Genomic DNA, 27,470 nt, shown 5'->3' on the forward strand with positions numbered 1-27,470 from the left:
AGATATTTGTTGAAGAAAAAAGATACTTGTTCAGTAATACTCACAATGTTTTGCTCATCGGGGGACAACAAGGCGCAAATCGACCCAGTTGTGTTGCGGTTGGAGTTGGAGCAGAGCGGACCGGAAGGAAGTCGCTGGCTCAGCGCGCGCTCGCCCGCCCGCCAAGCTGCATTCACTGACTCTTTGTAAATTGCAATGCCGTCATCAAAGCTCCAAATGTTTTCTCATTGAAAGGGAATTGTCATCGTGCAAAGGTCCCTTTCTTTCGCCCTTCTGTTCATTCTATTCTATGTTCTAACGTAGCATGAAAAATGCTCAATTACGCATTCAAAATGAATAGGTGTGGAAAAGGCCGGAACATATTACCCCCTCCCCCCAGCTCAGCTCAGAATCTTAACATCTTGTATTTTCTAGGAGCGCAGCTTTCAATCATTTGTGCACGTGTTCAGCAGTAGACAGACCAATAGATGAGGTTGAAGAAAATGTAGGAGCCGGGAAAAATCATACGGGAGTATTTGTCAATGGCATGCGTGTTTTGAATGATGTTTAGGGTACGCAGGCTCTTCTTCTTCTTGATGGTGGTGGACTCGCTGCTCACTGACAGATGAACCACCATGTGATCCGTTTTTTCGGAAACGTCGTGCATTTCTTCCCGCTCCTCCTCGGGCACCATGGGCTCTTCTGTGTAGCCAGCAAGACTGTTGGTATCGGCCTCGCTATAGGTGCCGTCTAACATTGCCATTGTCCGGGTCTGGGAAATGCCGCACGTGCAGGGCAGGGACTGTCGGGAAACAAGCGAGAATGCGGTCGGAACACGGCAAATGAATAACAAACAAACGCAGAGGTCAGAGCGCCAAAGTGACCTGCGATTGCGCTCGCGCTCTCATTTTCCGTTCCCGACGGTCCTGGGCGGTGGACAGGTAGTTGACGGCGGCGTACTCCAGCACCGATAAGAAGACAAAGACAAAGCTGACCCAGAGGTAAATGTCCACCGCCTTGATGTACGATACTCGGGGCATCGAGGCGTTCACGCCGGTGATGATGGTGGACATGGTTAGGACAGTGGTGATTCCTAGAGGCGAGACACGGCGGGACATTATGACCTCGTGGAGCTACGAAAACAAAGTCACAGTCATTTGTTGATGGTGAATTCAGTGTATGCCACCGTCTTGAAGGCAAAGATTGCGAAACGGATTGTTCGTTTTCATCCGCTTTGAATAGACTCCATCGACTGATACCGATTTGATCTGAAGTCTCGGCTCGAATCTTGTTTCTCTGGAACTAAGAAGAAAAATCTAGAGCAAATCGATACGCAGTATACCGCGAGAGACGAGCCGAAGGGCCCGAATAGCCGCGGCGAGCTTTTGTCATCTCGGCGAGTCTCGTATTTTACCCAGGGAAACTCTGGCTGGCACAGCGCGGCGGTCAATCCAAAAGGACACCCAGGATAGCATGACCATTAATGTGGCGGGAAAATAGGTCTGCAGCAGAAAGAAGAAGATGTGGCGTCTCAGCGTGAAGTTGATGTACAGCCGATTGTACCAGCCTGAAAAGACAGCCAGAACAGCTCAGGTGTGGAAGGAAAAAGGAAACGCACGTCATTCTCAAATGCAGGAAGGCAGGCGAGCACATGTTGCCTCCGACCTTCTGTTCGGTCAGCCCGTACACCTGCTGTCTGTCAAATAAGCTAGAAAGAGCAACGCAACATTTGGAGCGCTGCCCATACCATACCTGTGCTGCTGTAGAAAGCCAAGCGAGACGTGGTGTGGAACTTCTGGATGAGAAACTGCGATAAGGAAATGCGATCGTCGGTGCTGAGGGATTCGTCGCCGCTTTTCCAGTACAGCATCAAGTCTTCATCTGTGTATGCATCTGTCACACACAAACAGCTCGAAATGAATTAAAGTCGACTTAAATCACAGAAACACAAAACGATTACCCTACGAGAGTGGAACTCGCAATGATGGATGTTTACTAACAAGCTCCACGGCACCAATAGATTTGCTTTGAGCGATGAAATGACCTAACCGGTGAACTCGCACGGACATGTGACAAATTGCTCAAAAGTAATAGTCGATGGCAAACGGACTGCACGGAAAGCTCTTTACCACGCCTCACATTCACCCAAACAACAAGCAAGCGCTTGCACACCTCCACTGAGCGGGAATCCACCCCACGCTGCAAGATGGACGGACGGATGGATGGATGGATGGATGGATGGATGGATGGATGGATGGATGGATGGATGGATGAGCAGATAGATAGATGACTGTTTGATGAATGACTCACAGCTTTCCAACTCCAAGGAGCAAGTCTGAGAATCCAAAGGAAATCGGCTGAAGTCCATGTTACAAGCCGCAGTCACTGTGACTCTATGACACATCAAGAGGACAATCGTTGCAGTATCGCAATATGTACATTGCAGTGCATTCATTATTGAGGCACAAATTCTCCGTACAGGGTCCCAACGCAGACGCGAGCGACAAAAGAAAAACGGAAGGATCCGCGCAAACTCGGGAGCAGTACAACGCTGCTTTCTGCCTGCCTGCCTGCGGCCAGCCAGGGGGCATCCATTTTCAACAGCGCTTGCTTATCCTGCTCAGGCCGAGAGTGCTATCCCAGCTGAGATGCAACTATTGGACACCCGAAACCGGTGGACGAACACAGCCAAATGGAGCGGGAAGCCGTGCGAGGCGTGAGCTATCTAGCAAAGGTAGCAAATGAGCAATGACGAGCGGATACACACCTGAGACTGTAAAGCACGTGGCCGTCGGGAAAGACACGCAGCATGATGTTGTCTGTGGTTGTGTCGTGGATGAAAGATCGCTTGGAGTGGACAAAGAATACATCAGGCACCCAGATCTTTTTCACCAGGCGCCCGTCAAATGTCATGCTCTTGTTGGTGCTGCTGCTGAATGACAGACGCTCATCTTTCCAATAATGGCGCAGGTACAACGTCATGGTAAAGTCCTGTTGGAAGACGGCGGCGGCGGCGGCAATACAATGGATCGCTGCTGGCCCGAGGCCAAATGGCTTAACATGGATCAACATGGCAGGCTGGCTCCATTTGACAACACTGATTGCGCTTGACCAAATTCATCCTGAACCAAGCCCATCAGGTTGCGCTCACTTCACTTCTGCTTCATTTTTACCACACAGCTCAACAATACGCACTCAATCTTGAGAGCGAGCGAGAGCGATGGCTCACGCAAAAACGTGCTAATATTTATGGCCGCAAAGCAGGAACTGCGATATGGTGGCCAATGACGAGAGTATAATCCTAATCATCTTGATTTGTCGTGTGTATTCGTTTTGTGTTTCAAGTTAACAATGATCGTGTATTTGTATGCTTTTATGTCCAATGGATTTGCACATAAAAATCCATTTTTTATGTACACACATAATTCCAAATCCATACATTTGCACAATGTATCGCAAAGGTTAGTTTACCATGTCAACTTCCGAGATGCTGTCCAAGCTCTCCACCTGAACATCGACTCCCACGGGGATAGCGGGACCTGAAAACCAAAAGCACCGGATGTAAAAAGCATACGTTTGAGATGTGTGCAATTGTTTTGGATGTTTTTGTGTTGCTCTAAAAAAAGAGCACCACATATCATATAGGCACGTATGTATGTATGCATGTATGTTTTGAACGGGTAGAATTTGAAGGTCAATACATATATATCGTATCGAGAGCTATGGATGGATATACATCTCCATCCGTCCATCCATTATCCAAAGCGCTTATCCTCACAAGCGTGCTGGTGCCTATTCCAGCTGTCTCTGTCATTCTCACTTACTCTGAGCTTTTCTCTCTCTCCCTCTCTCTTCGTGAAAGCGAGAGAAGAGAGCGAAAGAGAGAGAGAGAGAGAGAGAGAGAGAGAGTGACATGTGGGATGCGTTATTGCTTTTAATCCTCAGTAGAATAACACATTAAGCTGTTGTTAATCTGCAAAGAAGGAAGAGAGGGGAAAGACCATCAGCCACATCACTTGATGTGTAACCTCGTGTCTTGTTTCTTACTGTGCTTTTCGCAAAATGCGCTTGAGCGGTGTTTGAGCGAGAGAACCTACTTTTCAATCGCTTTCTAATTCAGCAGCAATCATTGATCGTCCAGTTTGCCCGCAGGGGTCCGAGTCAATCATAAAGCCGTACTATACGCTATACACGTATTAGCCCGACCGGGTCCTGCCGCGTCGGTATTATCGGAGCGAGGACGGCGCCGGAAAAGTACAGCGCTGGATCCGCCCGCCGTACTGTGGCCCCCAAAGAGTAGCAAGGATGACACAATCAGAACCGTGTTGCCTCGCTCAAATGAACACCCCTCGGTGTCATCCAACATCATCCTCCGTCGTGCAAGGAGCTCGTCCTAGGTACTCTTGTAAGGATGGGGATAGCCACTCGAGCGTTTGAAATCAAAGTCCGGCCCGGCGCAGCTCCGTATGTATGTGACAGCAGTGGCGAGCGGATTAAGCTGGCAGGGCAAGCGTTCCTCCCGCTTACACTTCACGTTTGCGTTGGCGCCAATGGTGGGCCAGATGTTACTCTGCAAATGACACAACTGACAAGCGGCCATTGCAAAAAGAATTTGGGCAATGGAGTCGATCAGAAAGCGTGGCCAGACGGAAGTCTCCTACTGCGTACCTCCGAACGCTGGCCTCATGGTGAAGTCGTGATCATCTACTTTGATGAGATGCTCCGTCTTCATTTTGCGAGACTTGGTCACATCCGGGGGCTTCTTTGCCAAAGCGCTAAAGGGAGAGAAAGAACCCATTGGAGACCTGGATCAGTCAATCGGGGGGGGGCTCTTTCTGTCAGAGAGAACAGCAGATACACAAGAGTGTCTTGGCAAATGCCAAGAGACAGCTCCCTTCCTGGACTCATATGACAAGGTGAGATCCAACCGAGCTGACGGGCACAAAACAGCACGGACCGAGCCAGAGCAAATATACTGTATGATGAAACGGTGCTCTGAGCGGGGTGATCAAATCTACCCCGGTCAAGTTGACCGAGAAGCCCATCAAGAAAGAGGACAACACAAAACGACAGGGAACAAAGTCTCCAAATACAAAATCAGAAAGCAGGAGACTCAATACAGACGACTGGACAAGGCACAAGTGACGGACGTAGTTGATTGGAGGGGGCTGAGCACACACGCACACACGCACACACACACACACGCACACACACACACACACACACACACACACACACACACACACACACACACACCACGTGGACACAATCACTTGCTCTTTCGGATAACCTTTCTTACCAAATGAACATATCAGATACTTACGAGCCATGCTTTCGGGTCTCCACGGTGCCCGTCCATCTCCTCTGGCGATGACGGCATTCCCCCGTTAGAAGGAGACAGAGAAATAAAAGCAAAGCTTTGGTCAAATTGGGCATTTTGAAGAGAGAAATCCACAGGTGGGACTCTTGAATCCTCCCTCTGTGCATTTCATTCCAACGGGACTCAGGCACAGCATGACTCTCCCTCTGCTAATGATGGATGAGTCCAAAGTAGTGTGTGCATGCATGCACCTAGTCACCGTCTGGACTTTTCACATCAGGGCAAGGGCGGGCGGGCGGGCGGGCGAATAAACATCTGAAGCCCTGCTGTAGGGGGGAAGAGAGAGAGACAGAGAGAGAGAGAGAGAGAGAGAGAGAAATACTCTGGGATTATTTGCAGATAGGCATGGCACAACATGAGGGAGATTATTACTCGCTCTGCTCTCAGGATTGTAGGATTGTTTTGGCCGACAGGCGTAAACCCCCAAGTTAAAAAACTGCTTGTACTATTTGACTGGCGGCAGTGATCCACTCGTTGTTTTGTGCATCTGTCATTCACAATAGAATACCGGAAATGCCTTGGGTTTTTGACAAAACCAAAGGCTTTTATGTGCTGCGCGGAAAATACACTACTTTGGTGTTTGCCCCGACGCAAATGTTACATCATCCAATAAATATTCAGTTTGACCCACAATTTGGTTACCGCCATCAAAAATATCCCCAAATTTGGATTTGACACAGACCACCCAAAAATGAAGTCAGTGAAATATGCAAAATCTGTGTGAGTCATTGCCAGTCAACAGCACGTGACTTGCCAGTGGAGGGATTTTTTTTTTTTTTTTAAATCACTAGGTGACCTTAGCAACGACAACAATAAAAGCCCAGCGTGGCGCAAGGCCTGCTTCCTCATTGAAAATGAGATGTCCCCAGGATCCCCTAAATGCTTGGCAAAAATCACAGTCGCTGTTGATGGACGCACTTTCTGTCACTCTGTCTGCCTGCCTGCCTGCCTGCCTGCCTGCCTGCCTGCCTGCCTGCCTGCCTGCCTGCCTGCCTGCCTGCCTGCCTGCCTGCCTGCCTGCCTGCCTGCCTGCCTGCCTGCCTGCCTGCCTGCCTGCCTGCCTGCCTGCCTGCCTGCCTGCTGCCTGCCCAGGGACAACAGATGCAAATGAGCTGTTAATTGTACATTGTCCCAGTTCAAATAAAATCATGACAAACTGACCTCCCACATACAACAAGAGTCAAGGACAGTGTTTTAGTACTTGCATAACATTAAAAATATATAAATATAGATCTTTCTGTGACCTCTTTCTTTGTCTTTGGATGACGTGCAGGCGGGGTTGGTGGGTGGGAGGCGAGACAGAGAAGATACAGAGGATAGAGTGAGACGGAAACCATTGATCTGCGGCCACACCTTAAGAAGAAGTGGATGCTACGTAGGTGTGCCCTGTGATTGGCTGGCCCCGGTCTAGCAGCCAAAGTCAACAGACCCTGCGACTGGAAAGATGAGACCGCAAGTGAGCAAGGTTACAGGGAGCGCTGGAGGAAGTCGTCATCTCACCCATTGAGAATTGAAATTTCCTTCGAATGGAAAAAGAACATTTGACTTAGCCAACAAATGGAAAGTGCAGTGCAGTGCAGTGCAGTGCGGCCAAGTACAGGGCAGTGCAACCAAGGGCAGGGCAGGGCAGGGCAGGGCAGGGCAGGGCAGGGCAGTCTTCTCTTTGCTTTGCTCTCTGTCAATTGAAGCACGTGCAAAGCTTTGGAAATCCCAGATGGTAAATGCTCAGGCAACACAGGGCGGATTATAACTGAACATCAAATTGTCTTATGTAACACACGGTGGCGCAGACGACGACAACCAGCAGCAGCAGCAGCAGCAGCAGCAGCAGCAGTAGCAGCTGTTACGCAAGCGCCCATATGACTTGCAATGGGCATGTGTGATCCGCCACACCCGCACGCGCCTTTTACGTGGCTGCATGTTATCTGCAGGATTTCATGCTATTCAAGACAAGCGACTTGATTTTTTGTCATCGTTGCAATTTTGCAGGCTTTGGAACGGTGTTCGTTTGGTTCATTAGACCCATGAGTTAAGGCACCTTTTTTGACCGGACGACAAAACTAACTAGACGAGACCAGACTCGAAGCCTCCGTCGGCAAACTATAAGCCGGGCTAAACGAGTCAGCCTTTGAATGTCGGCAAAAGGAAAATACATTGGCGAGATCTTTTCCCGCCTTTGCCGCTGGGCGGAGCTTATGACGAGCTGGCCCCGGATTGTGTAAGCCAATGATCCTGGTGTGACATCGAGCATTTGGCTACAGCAATAACGGCGGCGGGCGGCAGCATCTGAAGGGAAAATTAAATCGATGCTCCATTGACTCTGTCAGCACACAATGGAAAGCCAATTAAAGGCCCTCCGGGCACAGCTGGTCATTTGATGGAGCCACGCCACGCCACGCCACCCCATCGTGGATCTGGCCACATGCAGCCTTTTCGTCCACTTGCCATTGAAATGGTTTTTCAGGCCAAATCTCAAAAGCACTACAAACTGACATGGCCTGCCTCCCTGCCTGCCTGCAAAAGTTCCAAATCTCATAGGTGGCATCATCCTTGGCTCATGATGTGCCTCTTGGATTGAGTTGTCAAAAGCGTCATCGTGGCCACCATTTCTTCAAACAACTCCAAACGTGCAACTCCGAGCAGTAATGTACTGCTTGCATGACTAATAAGGAGAAAATCCTCACTCTCATCCTTTAGGCCTTCAGATGAGGCTCCTATTGCATGCGAATGACCAAGCATAAACAAGAGAGGCACATATTGATGCTAGGGGTTGGAGTTGGCACTGCTGGCTGGCTGGCTGGCTGGCTGGGTGGCTGGCGTGTGGGATGGGGGGGGGGCTGGCTACATGGGCCCATGGACATGCAATCAATGCACACATCCTGTGAGCCCAGCGTGCAACACGGGAGAGCATTTGCAGCCTCCAGCCCGTCTGTCCGTCCATCCGTCCGTCATCAAACAAATGATCTTTATGTGGATTATCAGTTGATCGCTACAAAACTTGTCCTACCTCCATGGGGTGGGTAGCCAACGGATTCCTTGGATATTGACATTTTCATCATGAAGAGCAGCAAGAGGCCAAATGGGACCCCATAGATTTGTAAGTATTCTTTCAATATCATTCACGTACGCGATTGACGTGACTATTTGGGCTTCATTGGAGTTAAATGTTGCAGAGGTTACAAATCTGAATTGACGTTTGGAAATACTGACTTCTGACAAAAATCCCACTCCTATTAGTTCAAAATCAAAGACTGTGCTTCATTTTCTGACAAAAATCCTACTTCCATTAGTTCAAAATCAAAGACCCTGCTTCATTTTCAAATGAGTCTTTAGACTTCACCATAGCTCTTGCATCAGCCTCAAAAGGATGACCATGACAATGAGCAGACCATTTGACTCTTTTTTTTTCCATTGCAGCCAGGCAGGCAGGCAGGCAGGCAGGCGGGCGGGCAGGCGGGCGGGCAGGCGGGCAGGAGGGCGGGCAGGCAGGCAGGCAGGCAGGCAGGCAGGCAGGCAGGCAGGCAGGCAGGCAGGCAGGCAGGCAGGCAGGCAGGCAGGCAGGCAGCCAGGCAGGCAGCCAGGCAGGCAGCCAGGCAGCCAGGCAGGCAGGCAGCCAGGCAGCCAGGCAGGCAGGCAGCCAGGCAGCCAGGGCTCTACAAAAGGAATAGATAGCAAAAAGTCATGTAAGACTCACCATCCAGTTTGTGTACTGCTTGGAGCCTACCCCAGCAGTCATCGTCAGCGGGCGTGGGGGGGATGGGGACACACTCTCAACCGGTTGGCGGCCATCCAACCGCCCGGCATCTCAGCTGTGAGGTGGACGTGCCAAGCAGGGCCCCACCAACCTACCTCCATAAATAAATCTCGACACACACGCACATTTGTGACCATTGTATTTTGGGGGTTTCTCCATGCGTGCATTGGAGAGGTCTACCTGCCTCTCCCAGCTCCGCCTTTTTGGCGGAGTGGCCCGATACGTCCGCGCTGTCACTACGTCAAGTTGTTTTGCTAGGTGCGGTACGGGCAAACTTACCACGCCTGGCTTACGGAGCTCTCCGCCCGCCCTCCTTCCCTTTTTCTTTCTTTCTTTCTTTCTTTCTTTCTTTCTTTCTTTCTTTCTTTCTTTCTTTCTTTCTTTCTTTCTTTCTTTCTTTCTTTCTTTCTTTCTTTCTCCCCTCAGCTGCAGGACACGTGGCGGCGATAAAGCGGCCGGAACCTGACGATGGGTGACTGGAACCTACTGGGCAGCATCCTGGAAGAGGTCCACATTCATTCAACCGTCGTGGGCAAGATCTGGCTGACCATTCTGTTCATTTTCCGCATGCTGATCCTGGGGGCGGCCGCCGAGGACGTGTGGGACGACGAGCAGTCGCAATTTGTCTGCAACACTGAGCAACCAGGTTGCAAGGCAGTCTGCTACGACCGGGCCTTCCCCATCTCGCTCATTCGCTTCTGGGTCTTGCAGGTCATCTTCGTGTCCGCGCCTTCGCTCGTCTACATGGGCCACGCCCTCTACTGCATCCGGGCGCTGGAGAAAGAGCGCCATAGGAAACGGATACAGCTCAAGGAGGAGATGGAGCGAGGCCAATTGGCATTGGACGAGCACAAACGAATAGAGAGGGAGCTGAGAAAGCTGGACGAACAGCGGAAGGTGAAAAAGGCGCCGCTGCGGGGTTCGCTCTTGAGAACCTACGTCATCCATATCCTGACACGCTCGGCCGTGGAGGTGTTCTTCATCCTGGGACAGTACCTTCTTTACGGCGTGCGACTGGAGCCGCTGTATAAATGCGAGAGGACGCCGTGCCCCAACAGCGTGGACTGTTACGTCTCCAGGCCCACCGAGAAGACCGTCTTCATGCTTTTCATGATAGCCATCGCGGCCATCTCGCTTTCCCTCAACGTTCTGGAAATATCCCACCTGGGCCTGGGCAAAATCAAAAAGGCCCTCTCCGGAGACAGAGACGTGGACGATGACTGTTTGATGTTCAAGTCCAAGAGGAAGGTATCCTTGTCACATCATTGTATGATGACCCACGTGTCGCCTTACAACGGACCTTTGACTCAGACGTTCAACGTCATAGCGCAAGAAGACGTCAAGCCGCCGCCGCCGCCGCCGCCGCCGCCGCCTCTTTACCCCGGCCACGAGGCTGCCGAGAACATCAGCGCGGCGGCCCATCTCAATCAGACCAACTACGTCCGCCCTCCGTCGCTGAGCCACAACCACGTCATTTCCCAAAGTGGGCCCAGTCCGGAGGTACCCACGCCAATCGCGGAGAACCATCACGCTTCGGAAAGGGCGCTGTCGGCGGCCGAGGGAAGGCCCCCTCACAAGGACAAGGAGAGCCGTCAGAGAGAACATAGCGGCCCTTTAGACGTTCTTCTGCAACCTTCGTCGACTCAGAACCTCGAGGACAGTGACTCCGTGGGGAGCGAGGTCCTTCTACCCAAAGCTCGAAAAACCAGCTTCATGTTCAGACCACCGTCTGAAAGTTTGTCATCCATCAGCCGTTCCACAAGTTCCTCATTACATTCTTCAGAAGAGTCCGACGAACTGGGTTCCCTGCAGGGGGACACGCTCATGATGCCCCCTGCCGCGGGGAGGAGAATGTCAATGGCAAGTAACAAAGAGCACAGACAGAAAAGGCAAATAGTTGTCGCGAATTTGGCCAGACTTAGTAGTTTGCCCGCCGACCTCATCTTATATACGACTGCGCTTTCGACTCCAGGAGCCACGCGCTTCATTTCGGCGTAGACCGACGTACGGCGGGCCAGACCGCCTCATCTTACACATATATATATATCTCTCTCTCCACCGAAATGAGCTGTGGGCCGGCCGCAAGGGATGAATTAGCTTGAGAACGGGAGCTGGCCCGGAGGCAGACCAGTGACGAGCCTGCTAGCAACGCTTGAAAAGCAAAGCAACGACAAATTGGACATTCTCATTTATATCGTGGCATTGTACGTATTAAGAGGCACAATAGCCAGAACGTATTTAACAGAGATAGCTTGTGTAGCTAGCGTGTCCAAACGTCAATTCGGTAGCGTAATCAAACACCGGAAATGCAATAACTGTGCTCTTTTCTTCCATAGAGTGTCTTTCTGGATATTTCATCTATCATGAAGAAGTGAACATCCCCACAAGAGACATTGGCCATCAACTCAAGTCACATGGGTCCCAAAGTGCTCAAGACATTTGCTCTTTTGGATGAGAAGCACCTTCAACTGATTGTACGAAGGAAGGCACCAAACAGGATTGTATTATATATATATATTTTTTTTTTCTTCCTGGAGACTTTTCGAAAGAAACAACCACCTGGATTTTGAAGCCTTTTCCTAAAAGGACGTTTGATTGCTTCTGTAAAATGGACTTTTTTTCTTTTGAAATGAGACTATTATAATCCCTTTGCAAGTTTGTATAACTATTTACGTACGGTCACTCTATGCTAACGGCAAAGGCGTGGGAACATAAAATCAAGACACGCTGCACAATAACAACCATGCTTTTTGTTTTATTCGACAAAAAAAATGGTTTCGTCTCACGTTTTCATATCAAAGGAATGTGACGTGTTGCACATTTACCCCCAAAAAACGTCTCTAAACTAAATGTGCCATTTGAACATTCAGAGGTACAAAATGAAATCGAGAGTGCGGAATCTGCCTAGAACAGTCGTGTTGCAGGTACTCAAAAAAAGGAGAACATGTAAAAAGGTACAAATACAAGAATGTTCAAAAGGTAAAAAGTTATAAACAACGCCACAGAAACTACGTACAGTCTATGGTTACCCACAAAAAGAGGTATGTATGCTGAATTATCCAGGTAGATATGTTTTAAGTCAGTTCAACGGAGCTTTTCAGAAATGTCCAAATCTGAGAAACAAGTCGAGCTAGTTGCAGCTGGAATGGACGACGAATCAGTTGAAGAACTACGTACTTCCTTTCCTTTCATTTCCACCCAGTGAAAAAAAGGCCCGAGAAGCGCGCGAGAGAATTATCTACGGGCCGAGCCCGGCCGAGCCGAGCCGCATTCAGAGGCGTTGAAAACGCCAATGCTTTGTCGTCAGCGGCGCTTCCCACTCAAAAGGAAATGGGGCACAAATTCAAAGAACGCAGTCGTTTGTTTTGGAGCCTCGTTGGAGAAGAGCGATAGGTAGGAACTCTCGGTGCGCCTGCTTCCACAGAACACAATAGGAGCGGCAATGCACGCAGCAGTTATGGGATGGGGCCATTTTCAGAGTTACTACCCTTTGCCCATGCTCCAAATTGATTTCTGTGACTGGATGGGTGGGTTGGGTTGGATGGATGGATGGATTGCAAAAGCAAAGCAGAGCAAAGCAAAGCAAAGCAGCGCATCAGCGCCGTTGCTTCTCCATCAACACCTCTGAATGCAACATCAGTTGAGCGGACAGAGAAGAAAACACAAATAGCGACCGGTTCAAAGCACACATTGAAAGCATTCAAGGCATTTTCAACACATGAATGTCAACCTTATTATTTTAGAAGCGCAAACATTTCATTCTTCATTTGGATGTTTTAAGTGCAATTTCATTTCCATTTTCTTAAGCTCTAAGTTAGCATCTACACTATATGGAGAAACAAAATAGTCCAAATTAAATAAATACAATAAGTAAACAATCATTATGACATTTTTGTTTTACCCTTAGCAAAATACAAAAGGAAAGTGTTTATCATCCGCCTAGCGTTTGGGGTGCAATCTGCTATTCCCATTCTTGTCATTTCAAGGCAGATATATTTCCATTTTCATTTGGATTGGCTGCTTTGATGATGTATTTACGATTGAACAATCTTGTTCTCCATATTTACACAAAGGGAAGCTATATACACACACACGCAATCGTTGTTGTTTTTTTCCCCCCACCACCCCAGTGGCCTCATTTCACCAGTATCATGACATATACTAAGTGACATGAAATCAAACCTTTTCACTTAGTCGAGCCTTTGTAGGAGAAAGAAAACTTAGCTGCACTTGTCATATTTTCCCCTCCAATTCGTCAACATTTAGCTCACTTACAAAAATCTTTTCTAATGAACTTCATAACGGGGTCTTAGTAGTACCTTTACAAAAGCAAAATCAAACGCAATACAGTAAAATCGTAAACATGCTCACTCGTCTTAAGGAAAACATTACAATTTACACGCGACGCGAGTACACGTGTGACTAGTACTAAATCGACATGTGGAATTGTTAACTAGAACGACTGTGAGAAAGCTGCCCATCATCCATGTCATAACACCTCCACCGTAGCCCAGATAAATAAAGCTCACATTTAAGATGTCGACCGTGGAAAAACAAGCCACAATTGCAAGAGGGAAAACAATTTGCGCAGAAGTGGCCTTGGTTTGGTCCACATTGCAAACGGCTTCCGCGCGGGACCTTCAACCTGGAACAAACGGCGGCAAAGTGTTGCAGACCGCACGCAGCGACACTCCGCCGGGCCCTTCCTTCTATTTGGCATGACCTCAACTCAATAATGCACCACTGTGGTTGTTGGAGCGTTTTGGCAATGGGCTAACGGAAGCATCAAACGGTGGTCACAAGTTCGATTGGTACGAAGGTGAAATGACAATTAGATCCCACTTTTGACTCGCACCAAGCAGATGGGCGATCACGTCGTCTGTCCTTCTTTTGACCGTCTTAACAAAACTTGCAGCCGAGTATGCAAATGTCACTGAGAGACGACCCCAATTTAGCCATGGGCGGCCAGGCAATAGTTTGCGAGGAGCACATTTGGTGAATTGCTATCTTCTCTCATGAGAAAGAGAGAAAGAAGAGTGAGACTGGAACAAGTTGTCTCCAACGACAATCAGTTGAACGGCGTTTTGGTTTTGTTGACACAGACGTCCGTCCGTCGGTCGGTCGGTCGCTACGGCTTCTTCTGCTAGGATTTCCGGTAGTTTTTGTCAATCTGCGCATGTCAACGTGATTTGTTCCGCATGAACACCCGAGACCTAATCGGATCAATATTTTTAGCATCCCATCATCATTGGAAGTGATTGAAGAAATATGAAAGGCTAGACGCAGTCATACAAACGGATGACTTTTCATCGGAGCAACGTCCTCAATATATAGTTACAGAATTGTGAGGAGCACAATAAATAACTCGTGAGGTACTTGGGAAAAAAACACTTGTGCATCATTGGGAAGATGGATGGCAGCAATGTTAAGATAGGCACGTGCGGAATATTGTACGAATGAAGACTTTTAGTAAGTGCCATGCTTAGGCATATGCCAAGTTTCAAAGAAATAGTAGGCACATCCCTTCAACAAAGAGAGTTAGTTGGATGTCGAATTGTTGCAGAATGACACTTGCTCTTTTGGACCATTTGCTCAAATGTATGCATTTAACACCAAAGTCAAGTCGAGAGGGATTGCGCCTAACCAAAAGCTCCAAAAAGCTGGACTCGGCTTTTTTGGGGAAGCTCACGTCAAATCAAATAGACGCGCCTGTCTTTTGACATTCGACTTGTTTCAGCAGTAGACTCTTCCTTCCCCCCTTTTCAAGCTAAACCCAAACTTTTAAGAACACTGCTGAACAAAACTCCAATCAATCAACACTCATCAATGAAGCCAGAGTGTCGAGCAACACCCAAAAAAAGGGCAAAAAAGGACATCATCCAATGGCTCGGGACTCACCCAGCTCCCAAAATCCTCATTCAGGCTGAACGGCCAACCGTGTTTTTGAAAAATTGACAAAGGGATGTGGAAGTTGAGCTATTGAGCAGGCCATTGGGCCAATGCGCAAAAGTGGTGGAAAAACAGTGCCAGGCATGGCACTTGGCAAACCTACGACCAACGCTGCTGGCATTTGCCTCTGAAAGGCACAGCTTTGCGCGCACAAATTGAGCGCTGGCTCGGGGGAGCGGATTTCACATCCCAGCGACAACATTTACTGACATATACCTTGGCCATTTAGTGCTCATATGATGGAACTGGGCAGATTTCAACCAAATGGTAATCGAGGGAACTTAAAAACGACATGTTTGTTTTGTTTGAACTCAACTCCCCGCCAGCCAGCCAGCCACAGCCAGCCAGCCAGCCAGCCAGCCAGCCAGCCAGCCAGCCAGCCAGCCACAGCCAGCCAGCCAGCCAGCCAGCCACAGCCAGCCAGCCAGCCAGCCACAGCCAGCCAGCCAGCCAGCCAGCCAGCCAGCCACAGCCAGCCAGCCAGCCAGCCAGCCAGCCAGCCAGCCACAGCCACCCAGCCAACATGCTGCCTCAACTAAGACGTGAAGGCCAAAAGTGATCCAAGCATCATCCAAAACGTGACAATGCAATAGAAAGTGTCACTCACCTGCGGGGACACACTTCCGATGGGCTTTTGGCAAGGCTGTCATTACAACCAAAATAGGAGCAACCAAAAAACCAAAAGAAAAAACCCAAAAAAAAAGGGCCCGAGTCCCACCATACAGCACAGCTGCCTAGGACATGTCAAAAGAAGAAACAATGAGATCCCGAGCACAATTTGGACCACCCACCGACGCACAAAGTATGGGGCAAAAAGGCTCAACGTCTTATCCGCTTTGCATTTTATTGGCTTGGCCACCATTTGCAGTACGCAAATGTCAATCAAAGATTGTCAATCAAATAAGAAAAAAGAGGTATGTACTTCAAGGTGGTCAACTTGCCAGATTTACTGTCAAATGCCTGTTCAAAAGGACTCGGGTGAACATTCGGAGAAATTCCTGAGTTGAACCTCCCGCAACGCCCGCAGGAAGGAGGAAAGCCGAGCCGAGCCAAAAACCGCCCGTCATTTTGGGAAAAGATACCTGTGGAGGAGTATTGCTGGGAGGACCATTTTGCCGTCCCTTCCTTTTAAAACATCTACATACAGATAGATAGCTAGATCGATCGACGGATGGATGGATGGATGGGAAGGAAGGCGCCCGCCGGCCGCCGGCACTTACGACTGGACTTTAGGTGCCGTCGTGTCTCTTCTGTTCTTCCGTCGTGCATTTCTGAATCATTTCCTGACAGAAATCCACAGTTCCGCTGGGACCGAAGATTTCCTCAAATCTCTCTTTGCCTGCGACTCCGGGCGGCGACTCCGGAGCGCGGTAGGAGGCCTCGTCCATAGCGCCGGAGAGAGGAGGCGAGCGGCTGTCCTGCACGTCTCGGCACACTTGCTGGGAGAGGAAGGAGAGGTTCTGCCACAGCTCAGACATGCACACCTTCAGCTGGTTGCGCTCGCTCAGCAGTTTTTCTTTCTCGCACACCTGCGGCAGGAACAGTAAAAGCAAGGCGAGTTGGATGCTGTCTGGGCTCAACAAAGCACGAGCAAGGGGCGGGGCGGGGCGGCGCTAACGAGAAGGCCTCACCCAACGAGGCAGTAGGCAGGTGGGAGACGCCCTCAAGTGACAACATCAACAGCTGCTCTAACACGACAACATTTGAAGACTTTTGCCTTTGTTTTGCCTACCAACTTGCGGATCTCGCTCTCCAGGTTCTGGATGCAGTCCAGCTTCCGTTTACGACAGCGCTGGGCGGCGATGCGGTTTTTACTGCGCCGGCGAATGTCGTGAATGAACTCCAGCTGCTCTGAGGTCAGTTTGTGCATCTTGATGAGAATCTGGAAGTCATTGCGTGGCAAGTTGGTGATCTGGTCCACCGGAAAAGGGAGCTTTACCTAAATAGAACAACAAATCAATGAACGCAAAGATGGAATGTGGACAAGTGCAACGTACATCTGAGCTGACCCTTTCTAATTGACGGCCGCCGTGTGCCATCTAATGACAACCGTCTTGTACCTGAACACGTCAAATGAACTAAGGTTGGCATTTGGGTTGAACGGCCGGGTTTTTTCTTCTTAGAAAGTCTCGCTGTCAACAAGGCTACAAGGGGAAAAAAAAATACAAATAAATCGAATCAACGATGAACTATTTTTTCCAATTATGAACTGAACATTTTCAAACTTGTAAAGTGAACTTTGAACGAGTTCACGTAGAAAACGAACTTTGCCAACACTGCATGGGTGCCTGCCTGCCTGCCTGCCTGCATGCAGCCAGCCACTGGGGGGCAATGTTGTCTCGCAGCCAACAGGTGGTGCTGTGGATCTACATACGGTACGGAGACGGTGGAACGTTTGCCGTTTCCGTGATACTGATGTTGAGGAAAACAAAGTTGTTTTTTTTTTTAATGTATTATTCATTCATTCATTCATTCATTCATTCATTCATTATGATGACGTTCATTTAGTGTATACTAACATTATTGTCATAAAAGGCCAACTCATCCTAATCCAAATGGGAGCCACTGAGCTATTAACATAAATCAAAGCCTGCTCCCAAAATCTGCCGCCTTGCTTTTGGGATTCTAAGATCGCCTTACAAAAATAGCAGAATGTGAATATTTTAAAAAAAAAAAAAATCAAATGATAAAAAAAATCACAGGTAACAAAGATAAAAGCCATTCCAACCTCAGGACCGGTTACTCTGATGCCACTTTCGCTGTCTCCCTCGGAGAAAGAGCCCTCGGACTCGTCGCTGGAATTTCCACCGCTGGCGCCGAATCCCCGCTCACTTTTGATCTTGGCGCAACCCTGAGAAAAGACAAGTTCTCCACCGCCGTGGAGCTCCCTGGGCTCGTCGTCCCTGCTCACCAGGCACTGAGAGAGTCCAGACATGCAGCCAGAGTGCAGCGGCGGCGGCAGAGGCGGCAGAGGCGGCAGCGGGGAAAGGGAGAAGTCCAATTGTTGCAGGTTGGAAGAAGGTGGGCTGCCGCCGCTTCCCCCGTCCTCTGCGTACGAGAAAGAAGAGTGGGAGCTGCAAGTCTGAGTCAGGGGCTCCGACGGGACGGGGGAATAGCGCCACGTCTTGACGCAGTTTGGGATCAGACGCGAGCTGCCACAAGACGTCGTATCCGAGCCCGGGACTTTGTCATCACCCCCGTGGTGGTGATGAGGATGTTGATCACTTACTGCTGAGGAGAAAATGACACTGCGTCTGTCGAGCTCCCCTGAGGTTGATGATGAGGAGGAGGAGGAGGAGGAGGAGGAGGCTTTGCCGGCGCTCAGCGCTGTTCCCGCGACATCTGCCGCTGCGCTGGCCGCTTCCCTTTTGTCCTTATGTCTGTGCTTGACTATCTCCCTGTAGTGGCTGAGGGACAGCCTGTTGGACAGCAGCTGCTCGATGGTGGCGCTCGGCACGCCGCTGAGATCCAGTCCTCCTCTTTGGAGGTAGGAGCGCAGGCAGGACGAAGGCGAGCGCAGGCAGGACAAAGGCGAGCCGCCGCCGCCGTGGCTCGGGGAGCACTCGGCCGCTACGGGAACCCCTTCCACTTCTAATTCCATCTCCAGCACCTCTTCCACGGACAAATCTCGGTTGCACGCGCGCTCGTCGTCGTCGTCTCCTTCGTCCTCAAAGACGGGTTCCTCTTTGATGTGAGAGGGGCTGATAAGCGCTTGCGCGGCGCCATCGCTGCAGTCGGTGAGCTGCGAGCTTACGGGGCTGCCGGCGGCGCGACGGTTGGCCAAGATCACGTCGTCGTCGCGGGCCTCGCTGTGGCGCCGATACCCGGGAAGGTGGGTCGGAAGCGCCTTTGCGCTTGCTACATTGCCGCTGTGCTGCCCGCCGTCTGTGGAATGGCGCGGCTCGCAAAAGTCATTGCGGTATTCCTTCTTGCCGCCGCTCCGTTGCGCGTCATTCTGGAGCTGGGCTTGAAGAAAGCGGAAACAAGAATCCTCCAGATTGTGGACACCCAGGAAGTCGGCGCACAGGATGACCTCGTGGATGTTCTCCCGGCTTAAAAGCAGCTTGGCCGTGTAGGCGAACTGGAGCAGCGGGGCAAAGCCCTTTGCGCTAACCTGCAGTAGGGACCACACTGGGGTCAAACAGCACGGGCGGCAAACTCCACTCCGTATTTGAATTGACATGCAGGTGATTGACAGGTTCTGCCTTCCTTCCTTCCTTCCTTCCTGTCAATGGCATTTTGCAGCGAGCCACCCACCTTGTCCGGGAGGTTAATGACGGGTTCCCCCGGCGGGCCGTTGTATCCCAGCAGGGCTTGCAGGAAGTAGCGGCTGCTGGCAGCGAGGATTGCCCTGTGCGCTCGGACCTCCCTGCCCTCCACCACCACGGTGACATCGCACAGGATGCCCTGTCGCCGCTGCTCTTCCAGACTCAGCAAAACATTGGCGCAGTGGACCTTGGACTCGTACACGTATACGGGCACGGTTGCCTCGGCCTCCTGCTCGTCGCCCGTCGACATCACTCCCGGTGTCGCCCTGGACGCAAAGAAAACACCACGGTAGCGCGAAGGCAAACCTTTGTTCTGCAAGAAGGTCACTTTAGCCAAACTATTTAGCCCAGAAATACAAAGGCAGAAGAGCACGCTTGTAGTAAGTGCACAAATGAGTCAGTCCACTTGCAACGAACCACTTTGACTGAGTGTCTTTGCCCTACTTTTTCCCCATCTCTGGCCCGATTATGTCTCACTTTCATCTGGAATCTCCTATTTCTTGCTCATCCACACGTGCAGACAGTATTGAGCACGTACATACGTACGAATGAGGGCTAGCCAAGACGGCATGGGTACTGAGCCAGCAAGGAGGGGGGGGGGGGGGGGGGGGCTGCCATTGCATTCCATTGCATTGCATTGCATTGCATTGCACAACACACACAAACACAGGGACTCATCTGATCGATTGCTTGGGATGGCTACTTGGTCAGATATTTGGTCAATGACCAAGCAAAAAAAGCTGGGAAGATGCACTGTCGGCAAGACACTGAAGCTTCATTCGCTGGCGGCGCCTTGCATCAGCAGCATTGAGGCGCTAAGATGAAGATCCAAGTGATGTACTCCATCTATCAAGTCTGTGTAGAAAGATAGAAAGGGCTTTTTTTGGTGCTGATTTCTGATGTAGGTTTGACACTTTAAATGGGAACAAACTCATCCATTCCAGGGCGCCGTTTGTTTTTCTGCCTCAGACACCATAATACTCCCTGAGCTAAAGAGCTTTAGCTCTAGTTTCAGCTTAGTGACCTCTGCCTAGGCAATGTGCTCTTTAAGCAGGGTCCAAAACAACTGACCGTCATCTCACCATCTGCTTCATGTCTGCACCAATCACCGGCAGGCAAGCGTGCCAGATGGTTTGCCAGATCGGCGGCCACCAGATAAACAAGAAACGCCAACGCCGCAAGGCCTCGCTTGCTTCTTGCTTGCTTACTTTAGATCCAATTCATAGCATGAAGCCTGCTTTGGCGCATCTTGGAACGGAGCTGCGGCAAGAAGACGAGTAAATATTTCATTGGCTTCAGTCACCTCGCATCTAATCGATTCATTTGAAGCCTATGTTAAGCACCGGAGGCAGCAAAGTGCTGCTGCAAGCGCCGTGATGCTCCAGGTGGAAGCCTGAAGGGAACGCCAGCCGGGGATACAAAGCCAAGCTGAAGACAGCAATCAAGGTTCAACATTTGCCTTGGAAATCAAGCATCCTTCAGGTTGCCAACGTAAGCTTGGAGCAAATTGAGCAGATCAAGTCAAAGAAGGAGCGATCCGCGGTGGGGTGGCAGCAGAGGGAGGGACGGGGGGGGGGGAGCGAGCGAGGAAAGGAGGAGGGGGGGGGGCTTTCCTTTCCTGAACTGAGCCGGGCTCCTTTGTCCCTTGCCAGCGCTGGCCTTTCTGCCCCACAATGACAAGAGGGCAGCCGGGTAAAGCGGCACGACACATTAGAAGGCACACGATATTTACAGAGCATTTCAAGTGGGCAACTTGTGCAAATCCCGGCCATGCGTGTGCTGTGCTCGCTCGCTCGCCCTGCCATGCTACCAACCAGCTCAGTCGGTCCCAAAATGACATGAGGCACCGTGGACTGACTGGCGTCGGTTGGAACCTGCCCCTTTTATTTTCAAGCCAGACACACTTTGGCTGCAAAAGGGGACCAAGCAACCAGACAACCGCCATTTGGGTTGCTAACATGTTGGCTGGCTCAAGGGAACGGACGTGTTGTAAGTCAAAACACCTCATGCAACCGTAATAGCGGCGGCGGCACAAGCCCCGCAAGAAACAACCGACAAGAGCATGGCTACAACAAAAACAAGTGAAGCAAGCGAGCGAGCGAGCGAGCGAGCAAACACACACGAGTTCGGTGCCCCTGCACGCCGCTTTCCTTTCCTTTCTTTAGCTGACAATACGTCGTAGTGCTCGCGCATTGTGAACGTAACGTACGGAGAGCGAGCGAGCGAGCGCGCGAGTGAGCGAGCAACTAACTCACCCTTTTCTGCTCGCTCGCTCGCTCGGCCACGGTTGCTTCTCACAGACAAAAGTAGGTCTGCATCGTGCTTAATCCCAGCTTTCGTCGAAGAACACCAATCGCCATTTGAATGGGCTCGATGCATCAATCAATCGGTGCGTCGCGGACGGCTTTCTGTTCGCGTTAGGATGGAACGCCTTTTCTCCTCCAAGGGCTGCATTGTTGACATTGCTTTGCTGACGTCATGCTAGCCTCTCATTCACAACTAGGAACGGCCGGAAAGGAAAGGACCAAGCCCCCTCTGCACTTGAGATGATGATGATGCTGCTGCTGCTGGCCCCCGCCCGCCCGCCCGCCCGCCCGCCCGCCAGTACAAATGCACACTTTTCACTCAGACATCGCATTGTACAGTTAGAAGACTCCATGTGACGAGAGACACAAGAAAAAGCAAGTGATGTAATTCCTCTCTTTTTTTCCCAATGGTAAATTTAAAAGAAAAAAGTTACATTCAGACCTTTATGTATTTCAAAATAGGTGAATAAATACATTTCGACCTTGGTTTAACAAATAGGACATTTGGTACCTGTTTGGTAGTGGTGGGCCATCACGCATGTACGTTCCACACACTCGTTCGTTAATCATGAATTTCCAATTTGCAGACTCGTCACCGCAACGGCCGTTTTGTCGGTAGCGCTCTCGTCCTCTTACACTTCCAGAGCGGCTTGTGAAGGAAGTGAGTTGAGGCCAAAAGCTGACCTGCGTGGCCCGGGACATTTTGGGGAATCAACAATTGAACAAAGTTTGCGCAGCGTTTTAAGTCAAAAACACTTCTGATGCTATTTTGAAGCTAAAGCTGGTTGTGCTCATGTTTTCTGCATTCTGATTGATTGATTGATTGATTGATCATGAAGGTGCTGTGAGGAACCGTTCAAGGTGAAAGGGTTCACTCGCTCGATGACGACATGATAAAATGCAAGTCTGGTTTTCTCAGGCCAACGTGTCCCAAAAGTCCAGGCCAGTTCATGAATGAGTAATGTTGCATCCGTCCATGGTGTGTGTGTGTGCGTGTGTGAGCACGTGTGGCTTTAGCTCTGTTGTTGGTCCAGGCTCTTTATCTGACTCAGTTTGTTTCTGAGGCCCTGACAGTAGACGGAAAGGCTGCCGTTGTCCTCCAACAGCTTGCTGTGTTCCTGTATGATTCGAGATGACGTCTGGCGCTCTCTCTGGCCCTCCTCCAACTCGGAGATCAACTCCTGCCTGGATCCAAAGGAAGACAATTTGACATCAAAAATCTCCGGTGACAGATGCGGGTCTTTCGCAACAGCGTGTGTTATGAAGTCGGGACAGCCGACCTCCTGCTGCTGTTGTTAAGGAGACGCTCAGTTGCATTTGAGCTTTCTGCCACTAGGCGGATAGCAGTCATTTACCTAGCCACAAGAAGTTGAAGAAAAAGCGCGGATGATTTTCAAAAGAGTGAAAATGTCCAAGGAACAGACAACGATCCACACGGGTCACCCCTTTTCAGATGTGCGGCCGAGTGAACTCGGCACACGGGATTGCGAGCTTGCCGATCGTCCTATCTCTTACTTTCTCCTGACGAGTTCAGCAACCTCGGACTGAACCCTGATGTATTCCTGAGCCATCTTGATGTGCTGCTCAAATACAGCCATAGACTCTTTGGAGTTAGGACATGGAGCCAGGGGCTGGGGGGGGGGAGAGAGAGAGAGAGAGAAGAAAATGCAGTTCAAATGGCTGACAAGAGTCATCCTCCTTTTGATCAGACAAACGTCCACAGGTTGGGGTTTTTTCCTAAATATAAATAAGCTCCATTATTTAAACCCGAGTCATCGCCTTCTGTCGTCCAGAGGTTCGGATGAAAAAGCCTTACCTGTAACTGATGATCCAGTTTAAGGTAAGACGTGGGAACGGAGCCGTCTAGCCCGTTTGTTGCTACGTACGGGGAAAACACACAGCTTTCAGACAATGCGCTCAATTGTCACAGTTGGGGGGGAAAAAAAAGAAAAAATATCATTGCATTCTCTCTTATCCCTTGCCACAATGGGACGACATACGTAGCTACCTTGGGGGCTAACGGTCATCCTCAACTCGGACTGACCGCTCGTCAAGACCGGGCTGGAGCAAGACGTGGGGCTTTGGGAACGTCGCGCTTGGCCGGAAAGCCTGGACAGACCGGTCCGCGAGGTCTGGACGGGGAGAAGAAAAGACACGGGTCGTAAAGAGCGCTCTCCGTACAGACGTTAGTAGCTTCGTGAGGTTCGATTACTTTGGATTGTTTAAACTGGAGCGGAAACCTGGACTCAAAACTTTTCAGAGTTTCCTCTCGGCCGAACGGGCTCGGGTCGTCCGGGTTCTCCCGGCTCTCGTAAGTTCTGATCGTCTGCTCGGGATACGGACCTGCGGACGGCATCCCGATATTCCACATGAAGCGGAGGAGTGGGACGCAACACTTGGCCAAGTCATCGCTTGGATTAAATCCCAATCGTTGTCCGTCCGGAACAATATTTAGTAAGTAAATGTGTGCGAGACAAGATAGAGGAGCAGACAGGATATACTGCACCTACCCGTGTTCGAAGCAGATGACGAGCCACTCCGACTGCCCGATGACTGATGGGGGAGCCTGAGAGGTTCATCAGACCCTGGGAAGTACTGGGATTGGGGGCCGACCAAAATACAAGGATACGTATTTAGGATGGATGCTCACAATAGTAGTTTGTAACAATAGTCCAGCTATTTGTCTTAGGCAATACACAAAAGAGAAGCCTTTCAGATCACGGATGGATAGGAAGTACTGGGATTGGGGGCCGACCAAAATACAAGGATACGTATTTAGGATGGATGCTCACAATAGTAGTTTGTAACAATAGTCCAGCTATTTGTCTTAGGCAATACACAAAAGAGAAGCCTTTCAGATCACGGATGGATAGGAAGTACTAAGCCCGCCCCGGAAGCGCACGTGATTTTGGATGGGCTCAATGTTGCCAGTGAGAAAAGCAAGCGTGTACCTTCATGAGACAGCTCATGGTGTTTTTGATGTGCTCCATGGACGGTCTCTGGTTGGGCTCTTTGTCCCAGCAGTGGGTCATCAGGGTCTCGATGGGCTCCGGAAGCTCTTTAATCAGAGGAGGCCGGGTCCCTGCGGCGTGAGCGACAACAGTCTGGAATGGAGTCTCTTACTTGAGCTGCGCTTTTGAACGACGGGCGGTCACGGGTCGTCGTCAGGCACGCTCACCTCTATGGACAGCCCACATGATGCAAAAGGCCGAGCCTCCGATCTCGTCAAAGGGTTTTTTGCGGGTGAGGACCTCCCACAGGATAATGCCCCAACTAAACACGTCACATTTTTCACTGTAGTTACTACCTGAAGAAGGAACACACAAATGGTACAAAGGTGACGAGACAGATTCAAAATGATAAAGGTGTACCCTGAACTGGCTCATTTGGGCAGGCAGAATTGTATTTGTATCCGCTATTCTCGCTTCATGTGCTCACCTTCAAAGACCTCTGGTGCCATCCAAGCGGCACTGCCTTTATTGTTGGTCATGTACGTTTGGATGTCACAAGCCGTTCCAAAGTCGCAGATCTTCAGCACGGTACCCCGTGACACCAGGAGTAAACTGAAGAAGAAAAAAAGGAGCACAAACTGGAAATGCTATACCTACTTCAATGTTAAGTCAAAGCAATTCTTATAGCAAGCAAATTCAAGCAGCCACACTTTTGAGGTTGGAGTCAACACCAATTTTTGCGTGTCAAGCAATAAACATTCCTGCCATGGGCTTTCAGCCTTCTATGAAAATGGGGGGGAAAAAAAAAACCAATCTATGCTGCTTTTTTTTTTTTTTTTTGTGAAACAATGTCAAGGAATTTACAGGGAAATGGAAACACTATGCTGTTAACATTGTGCATCAAGTTCATCTTACTTTGGTGGTTTGAGATCTCTATGAATTAATGCCTTTGGTTTCATGGCATGCAGATAAGCAACCCCCTGGGCACACTGCAGACACCAGCTCATGGCATGGGAGGCTGTGTAGGGCGCCTGCGGCTCAGCACTATGCAGGACTGAAGAGACACAGCAAAAGGGCTTCACTGTGCTTCTCGACGTTTACAGCCGATTGTTGTTGTTGTTGTTATTGTTTCTCCCCGAATGAGTCCGAGATGAAGCATTTCAAAACGTTTTGAATGAGACCGAGCAAGATAAGCCATTTCAAAACTTTGGAATGAATGGATTGCCTGTTATCACGAATAGCAGCTTTTCAGCAACTGACTGTAGTTGCTAACTTTCACCACCAGAGGGTACTGATACTCCGCCGTGAAATCCCCATTCACACTTGAAAGAAGTTTTGAAATGATTGATCTGAATCGATTTGTTTACATCACAACAGGCTGACGGCTGTCAACTAGTTGTACAGCAACTGTAAAAGGGGATTAGCAAACGTACATGACCCAAAGCCACATCCAAGAGCAAATTTGCATGGACTCACGGTTGTATAAAGAGCCACATTCGGCATATTCCATGACCAAACAGACCTGAGAATTGAAAAACAAAGTCACGTGATGAGAACATTTGGTGCACTGACTGGCGCGCCAACGGAGCTGGCTATCTCCGTTGAAAGCGCTCAGGAACCTTCTGGAATAAAAGGCTCGTTTTCTTATTGCTCTCACTCCCCTGTGAATCCATCAACAATCCTCCATTTTGTAAACAACAGGCAGGGTGAGTGTCGCAGGACGGATTACTTACGGGATTGTCGCACGAGCCATATAGCTTCACAATGTTTGGGTGATTGACTCTCGAGAGCTGGCGAAGCTGCACGGAGACACAAAATGTACTCGTCTAGATAGTGTGACATTCCACTTTTGTTTAGGCTCGACGTAATGACAGACAAAGAGAGAGTATGGGCGGGGCATCGGGGCGGGGCATCGGGGCGGGTCAAAAGCTCGGCCTACCTCGACGAGAAAAGCTTTTCTTTCATTGTCACTCTCGATGGTCTTGATTGCCACATCTTTCCCTTTCCATACAGCTTTGAAGACAACCCCAAAAGTACCCCTGCCAACAGCCTGCAGGAAAAACACACAAAACAAAAAGTCAGAAAGACTCACAGCACAAAGTGAAATATTGGATTCATTCTAATCAAGATGACATGTGCGGCGATAACTTTTGCTTCGCGAAATAGCCTGAATTTCTTGACGTCGTTGTTTTTACTGTCATCGCCCTCGATTTGACTGTATGAAATGTGTCGATAGAATTGCTGATCAATCCGTTTGCCGCGTCTTGTGTTCAGATCGTCATCGAGTAACAACATACTTGGCCTTCGTTACAATTTGCAAATGCGAGTAGGGGTGTCGTTTTGTTTTCTCCATCTCCGCTATTTCAATCCGAACGGATGTTATACGCGACGCTGGACTCCAAAGTGAAAACTTTTGTTTTGTGCACAGACTGACTGATCCGTTTTGGTCGTATTTGGAAGCTCCAATTTGCACCGATCCAAGAGCAAGACGTAGTGCCTCGCTCGCTCGCTCGCTCGCTCGCCCGCCCCCCAGCCAGCTTGCTTCTTTTGAAACTTGCAAGACAGCGTTACCGACCGCTTCAACTTGGATGTCTTCGTACTGGATCTCTTCAAAGTGGTTCGCGGCAGGAGGCTCCACCATGGTCGTAGCGAAGCAGCGCAGCGGCGCAACTGCGCAGCGCCACAAATATTCGCTCGCGCAAAAGTAACGCAAATTCTTGGCTGGCTTTGAGCGACTCCAGGAAGTAAGAGTAGAAGCAGCGGAGTCTTCTTCCTGTTCGCTCGACACCTATTGGACGCATTAGCGCCATCGTCAGCTTCTATAGGGCATTACTCTTTGCGATCACGACGCCAGGGGGCCCCATTTCAACCGATTGACTGAAC

General features: G+C 49.9%; 4 protein-coding genes across 8 annotated transcripts; 1 reads left to right on the forward strand and 3 right to left on the reverse strand.

Moving 5' to 3' along the window:
* Positions 1 to 327: 327 nt before the first annotated feature.
* On the reverse strand, positions 328 to 5,415 carry gabrr2a (gamma-aminobutyric acid type A receptor subunit rho2a). 2 transcript variants are annotated; one of them, XM_085931080.1, is made up of 10 exons: positions 5,303 to 5,415; positions 4,648 to 4,754; positions 3,451 to 3,518; positions 2,747 to 2,970; positions 2,178 to 2,372; positions 2,090 to 2,113; positions 1,732 to 1,889; positions 1,394 to 1,546; positions 864 to 1,072; positions 328 to 781 (listed from the first exon to the last, which is right to left on the reverse strand). In XM_085931080.1, the coding sequence occupies exons 1-10, from the start codon at positions 5,413 to 5,415 to the stop codon at positions 446 to 448; spliced, it is 1,587 nt and encodes a 528-aa protein (XP_085787206.1). In that variant the 3' UTR covers positions 328 to 445. The 2 variants fall into 2 exon arrangements, with proteins under 2 accessions (XP_085787206.1, XP_085787207.1); XM_085931081.1 differs by lacking the exon at positions 2,090 to 2,113 and having other exon boundaries at positions 1,732 to 1,872; positions 2,290 to 2,372.
* Positions 5,416 to 9,575: 4,160 nt separating this feature from the next.
* Positions 9,576 to 11,488, forward strand: LOC147044802 (gap junction alpha-10 protein-like). The gene is made up of 2 exons (XM_085931088.1): positions 9,576 to 10,973; positions 11,450 to 11,488. The coding sequence occupies exons 1-2, from the start codon at positions 9,582 to 9,584 to the stop codon at positions 11,486 to 11,488; spliced, it is 1,431 nt and encodes a 476-aa protein (XP_085787214.1). The 5' UTR covers positions 9,576 to 9,581.
* A 4,077-nt stretch (positions 11,489 to 15,565) lies between these two features.
* Positions 15,566 to 21,858, reverse strand: LOC147044803 (transcription regulator protein BACH2-like). Of its 2 annotated transcripts, none has more exons than XM_085931070.1 (5): positions 21,586 to 21,858; positions 19,320 to 19,596; positions 17,791 to 19,176; positions 16,795 to 17,001; positions 15,566 to 16,591 (listed from the first exon to the last, which is right to left on the reverse strand). In XM_085931070.1, exons 2-5 carry the CDS (start codon positions 19,578 to 19,580, stop codon positions 16,292 to 16,294), a joined length of 2,154 nt encoding a protein of 717 aa, XP_085787196.1. In that variant the 5' UTR covers positions 19,581 to 19,596; positions 21,586 to 21,858; the 3' UTR covers positions 15,566 to 16,291. The 2 variants fall into 2 exon arrangements, with proteins under 2 accessions (XP_085787196.1, XP_085787197.1); XM_085931071.1 differs by lacking the exon at positions 21,586 to 21,858 and adding an exon at positions 19,748 to 19,963.
* Positions 21,859 to 22,005: 147 nt separating this feature from the next.
* LOC147044804 (mitogen-activated protein kinase kinase kinase 7-like) lies at positions 22,006 to 27,335 on the reverse strand. Of its 3 annotated transcripts, none has more exons than XM_085931078.1 (14): positions 27,163 to 27,335; positions 26,527 to 26,637; positions 26,321 to 26,386; positions 26,064 to 26,109; positions 25,503 to 25,641; positions 25,075 to 25,199; positions 24,815 to 24,943; positions 24,588 to 24,694; positions 24,147 to 24,231; positions 23,849 to 23,979; positions 23,645 to 23,768; positions 23,453 to 23,514; positions 23,152 to 23,267; positions 22,006 to 22,821 (listed from the first exon to the last, which is right to left on the reverse strand). In XM_085931078.1, exons 1-14 carry the CDS (start codon positions 27,226 to 27,228, stop codon positions 22,650 to 22,652), a joined length of 1,479 nt encoding a protein of 492 aa, XP_085787204.1. In that variant the 5' UTR covers positions 27,229 to 27,335; the 3' UTR covers positions 22,006 to 22,649. The 3 variants fall into 3 exon arrangements, with proteins under 3 accessions (XP_085787204.1, XP_085787203.1, XP_085787205.1); XM_085931077.1 differs by having other exon boundaries at positions 24,588 to 24,718; XM_085931079.1 differs by lacking the exon at positions 27,163 to 27,335 and having other exon boundaries at positions 24,588 to 24,718; positions 26,021 to 26,109.
* Positions 27,336 to 27,470: the final 135 nt, after the last annotated feature.

This window comes from Syngnathus leptorhynchus, chromosome 15 (assembly GCF_054491065.1).
Source record: "Syngnathus leptorhynchus isolate UIUO chromosome 15, UIUO_Slep, whole genome shotgun sequence".
Lineage (NCBI taxonomy): Eukaryota > Metazoa > Chordata > Actinopteri > Syngnathiformes > Syngnathidae > Syngnathus > Syngnathus leptorhynchus.

What these genes read in the sequence shown, in the direction of transcription:
- LOC147044802 (XM_085931088.1), top strand. Translation starts at nt 9,582, where the DNA reads ATGGGTGACTGGAACCTACTGGGCAGCATCCTGGAAGAGGTCCACATT. An exon ending in CGGGGAGGAGAATGTCAATG is followed by an intron (nt 10,974 to 11,449) that starts GCAAGTAACAAA and finishes TTTCTTCCATAG; the next exon opens with AGTGTCTTTCTGGATATTTC.
- gabrr2a (XM_085931080.1), bottom strand. Translation starts at nt 5,415, where the DNA reads ATGCCCAATTTGACCAAAGCTTTGCTTTTATTTCTCTGTCTCCTTCTA. An exon ending in CATGAGGCCAGCGTTCGGAG is followed by an intron (nt 3,519 to 4,647) that starts GTACGCAGTAGG and finishes TTTGGTTTTCAG; the next exon opens with GTCCCGCTATCCCCGTGGGA. An exon ending in GGCTTTCTACAGCAGCACAG is followed by an intron (nt 1,547 to 1,731) that starts GTATGGTATGGG and finishes CTGTCTTTTCAG; the next exon opens with GCTGGTACAATCGGCTGTAC.
- LOC147044804 (XM_085931077.1), bottom strand. Translation starts at nt 27,228, where the DNA reads ATGGTGGAGCCTCCTGCCGCGAACCACTTTGAAGAGATCCAGTACGAA. An exon ending in ATGTGGCTCTTTATACAACC is followed by an intron (nt 25,642 to 26,063) that starts GTGAGTCCATGC and finishes GTGTCTCTTCAG; the next exon opens with TCCTGCATAGTGCTGAGCCG. An exon ending in GGCACCAGAGGTCTTTGAAG is followed by an intron (nt 24,944 to 25,074) that starts GTGAGCACATGA and finishes TTCCTTCTTCAG; the next exon opens with GTAGTAACTACAGTGAAAAA.
- LOC147044803 (XM_085931070.1), bottom strand. Translation starts at nt 19,580, where the DNA reads ATGTCGACGGGCGACGAGCAGGAGGCCGAGGCAACCGTGCCCGTATAC. An exon ending in TCATTAACCTCCCGGACAAG is followed by an intron (nt 19,177 to 19,319) that starts GTGGGTGGCTCG and finishes TCCCTACTGCAG; the next exon opens with GTTAGCGCAAAGGGCTTTGC. An exon ending in AGAGCGAGATCCGCAAGTTG is followed by an intron (nt 16,592 to 16,794) that starts GTAGGCAAAACA and finishes TTCCTGCCGCAG; the next exon opens with GTGTGCGAGAAAGAAAAACT.